The 3,768-nt window shown below is 35.8% G+C and overlaps 1 protein-coding gene across 1 annotated transcript; it reads right to left on the minus strand.

The window, feature by feature from the left end:
* Window positions 1–71: 71 nt before the first annotated feature.
* On the minus strand, window positions 72–1,074 carry LOC125221386 (cytochrome P450 76T24-like). The gene is made up of 2 exons (XM_048123504.1): window positions 211–1,074; window positions 72–83 (listed from the first exon to the last, which is right to left on the minus strand). Exons 1-2 carry the CDS (start codon window positions 1,072–1,074, stop codon window positions 72–74), a joined length of 876 nt encoding a protein of 291 aa, XP_047979461.1.
* Window positions 1,075–3,768: the final 2,694 nt, after the last annotated feature.

Consider the following 3,768-nt stretch of genomic DNA (forward strand, 5'->3'; position numbering starts at 1 on the left):
GTACGTTACATATGAAACAAATTCAACGAAACAAATTCAACGAATAAACATGATTTTTATGCTATAAAGTCTTAAGAGAATGACTATAAACCAAAAGAAGACATAATGAATGTTTGAAAAATCCCTAGTTTCAACACTTTTTAATGAGGAAGAAGATAATGATTTATTTTCCAACAAAACTGGAAAATTAAATTGATAAGAAATGTATACCAGAAGGAGATGTCGTATGTCGCGTCGGGTAAGCTGAGCTTCATCTGATCGGTGGATCTCAAGAAGCGCTTCCACCAAATCACGTTTCTGGCCCCCCGATTTCAGTTTCTCGTCGATTATCTCATCCAATTTCGCAAACAGCTTTTCAAAATAAAACTTGGTTTCCTTGTAAATCCCCTGCGGATCCAATGCTTTCAGCACCGGAAAAAAATCGGCTAAATTGGGCCTGCCAACGCATTTTATGAGGCCCGACATCACCTCCTTCATCTCCTGCGACTTCTCCGAACCGAACTGCACGAACTCCGCCGAGAACAGCGACGCCGACATCAGATTCAGCGCCGTCGTGAAAGCCGCCTCTCCTACGTCCACGGCGGTGCCGCGCTCGCACCGCTCCGCCAGGTAGTCCTGCAGCTTCTGCAGCTTCTCTCTCCTCAAACCCTCGCTGGCGTCCAGCCGCGGAGCCGAAAACATCTGCTCTCTGCATATCTTCCGCAGCTTCGCCCACTGGGTTCCGACGGGCAGCCACCCCACGGAGAACTCGTGGTGGCGGAGGACTTTGTTAGCGGACGGGATGGTTCGGGAGGAGAAGGAAGAGTCGTGTTTCTGAAGCACGAGTTTGGCAGTTTCTGGTGAGGAGAAAACTACGGTTGTGATGCTGCCCAGCTTCAGCGACATCACGGGCCCGTATTTGCGGGATAGTTTGGCGAGGGAGTGGTGGGGTTTGGGCCCGAGTTGGAGGATGTTGCCGATGATCGGGAGCCCGTACGGGCCCGGAGGAAGTTTCGATGATTTCCAGGCCCGGGATATTAGAATGCATATCCATGCAATGGATGCTAGGATGATCGAAGATGTTACAGAATCCATGAGGAAGAAATTGGTGAGTATTGGTGGTGTATTAAACTTTTATTTATACAAGTAAATTAAAGTCTGAAATTAATCTTGTGTTATATTTACTCAAAAACAAATTATAAATGTTAGGTTCTAGTTGCAATCTTTGACTTTGATTTTAGTCAAAAAAGCTCAAAATCATAATTTTTTTACCATCCTACTCTTGAAGTCTGAATAGATATAAATATCAAAGTATAAAAATAAAAAATTAAAATCAAAATCAAAACAAAATAGTATCAATTAAAGTAAACAATGAGGTAATCATCGCCAAGAGTATTACAAAATGATGTAATTTAATTGGTATTTTGTATTCAATTTTTTTTGGTATACTTTGATATTTATAATCTCACAGGCGGGATGGTAAAAATCGTGTCTGAATTTATAAATTTTGAGCATGTCGGTAATTTGCATGTCGGTAATTTTTTAGCTGCGTGCCTGAGGACTTGGCCAGTCCACCATTGTATTCAATTTTTTTTGGTATACTTTGACATTTATAATCTCACAGGCGGGATGGTAAAAATTGTGTCTGAATTTGTGAATTTATAAGCTTATCATCAGTAATTTGCATGTCGGTAATTTTTTAGCTGCGTGCCTGAGGACTTGGCCAGTCCACCATCAATAATTCCGTCGATAATTCAACTTTTCATTGTAGTGATGTGTTGTAACGAATTAACTTAGATAGTTTTATTTCTCGATCTTTGTGACTTGTTCTTATAGAATGAGAAATTTAAAAAAATAATAAAATTGAGACAAAAGAACATTATATGCAATGGCATTTTGATTCTAAATGTACGTAAGGGCATTAGCAATGGTGGCCTATTTCCGGAGCCCATCTCAAGGCCTATCTCCATTTTCTCCTGCCACGTCAGCAGACCCATCTCAGAGCCTATCTCAAAGCTCATCTCATTTCAACATCATCACTATTTTATTTTATTTTTACTATCAATGTCTAAATATTTTGAATTGAAATATACATAATAAATTAATTCTTCATTGTATTACAATACTGGGAAAAAATACGAGAGGAAATTTTCAATAAAATTAAAAAAAAAAATTAAACATTCTACATTAAAGAAAAAACAAGACAGATGAAAAATTGAGATTGAGATTAGAAAGGAATGAATGTGAATTGATTAGGAATGAGATATATATAGTGAATAAAAGATGAATTAATTTTTTTTTCTAAATAAAAGGGGGAGATTGGCTAAGCTAATTTATCTGCCTTGGGGTGGAGGCGGAAGGGAGTGGCCATCGGCTCCCTCTCCACGATGGGAGCCAGTAGGAGGGTGGGGGGAACCCCATTGCTAATGTTCTAATAGCATCAAAAGAGATAAATACTACTATATTTAAATACTACTATATTAGGATATGTTTGAATTTAATCGTCCCTCACTTAATATGGGCCATGCAATTAAGTGGGTTTAAATTTTTACTGAATTAATTGACTGCATTTTGCTTATATTATATGGGCCATGCAATTGAACATTGTAGTGGTCCCTCACTCTATATGGACCATGCAATTAAGTGGGTTTAAATTTTTACTAGGACCATAATTGAATTTTGAACAATTTTAGGATTACTAGCTCATTATAATAGTGGCGTATTTCGACATGAAAGTGTGATGAATAATTACAACAATTTTTAGTTTAAAATTTTAATTTTTTTCTCTTTTTCCTATTTTATTAATTATTATTCATCTAAACTTTTTTTTTTAGTTGTATAATGGATTATAACTTGTTAAAATACTGTATTATAGTAGTACTCCATAAACCATAATTAATAGTATTAGTTTTACTAATCAATAAAAACGTCTATATAGGCTAGCCCACTAATCCTTAACTTACCTAATAATAAGAGAATTAATAAGGTTATTAGATCGTTTTAGGCATGATGGAATTAAGAGAATTAATAAGGTTATCAGATCGTTTTTGGTACGATTGAATGGAATAAGGAGAGAATGGAATGGTAATATGAATGAAATTAAGAAAGGAATGGAATGTCAATTGCATTTCATTCTTGTGATTGATAAGCAGATGGAATACAAAGGAAATGAAAGTGTTACTCTTTTATTAATTTTATTCATATGTTTAGTAACTATAAATAATATATGAAATTGAATAAAATGCCCAGACACTAAACACATATATAACACACATATCCAATTTCACCCACACTACATACACTGCCATAGCACCCATAACACATACATTGCACATATACACACGTTATGCGGAATAAATATACATATATATGTTTGTTTGTGTTAAAATGACAACACCTCTTAAACACCATACCACCATTCCTAGCCAATCATTTGAACACGTGGACGAATAATCAGCTGCATGTGGCAATGATAAAAAACGCTCAAGGGTAAATTTTCTCGGTCTGCAATATCCAATACGCTATACTACAATCTATAGATCGCAGTGTAACATTTATACTATTGCAGTGTAGCTTTTATAATATTGCAGGCTACGTGGTGTCACAATGTCACTTTAAGAGGTGTTGTCATTTTAACGCATCCCTACATATATACATAAATAATAATTTCTCAGTAAATATAATTTTCATATTTGTACACTGTTAAACATATCAATATCATTTTTAGTAAGGTATATTAAAAAACCTATATAGTTTACTCCCTCCGTCCACGAATAAGAGTCTCGGTTC

Source organism: Salvia hispanica, chromosome 4 (assembly GCF_023119035.1).
Source record: "Salvia hispanica cultivar TCC Black 2014 chromosome 4, UniMelb_Shisp_WGS_1.0, whole genome shotgun sequence".
NCBI classification, from domain to species: Eukaryota; Viridiplantae; Streptophyta; class Magnoliopsida; order Lamiales; family Lamiaceae; genus Salvia; species Salvia hispanica.

What these genes read in the sequence shown, in the direction of transcription:
- LOC125221386 (XM_048123504.1), bottom strand. Translation starts at nt 1,074, where the DNA reads ATGGATTCTGTAACATCTTCGATCATCCTAGCATCCATTGCATGGATA.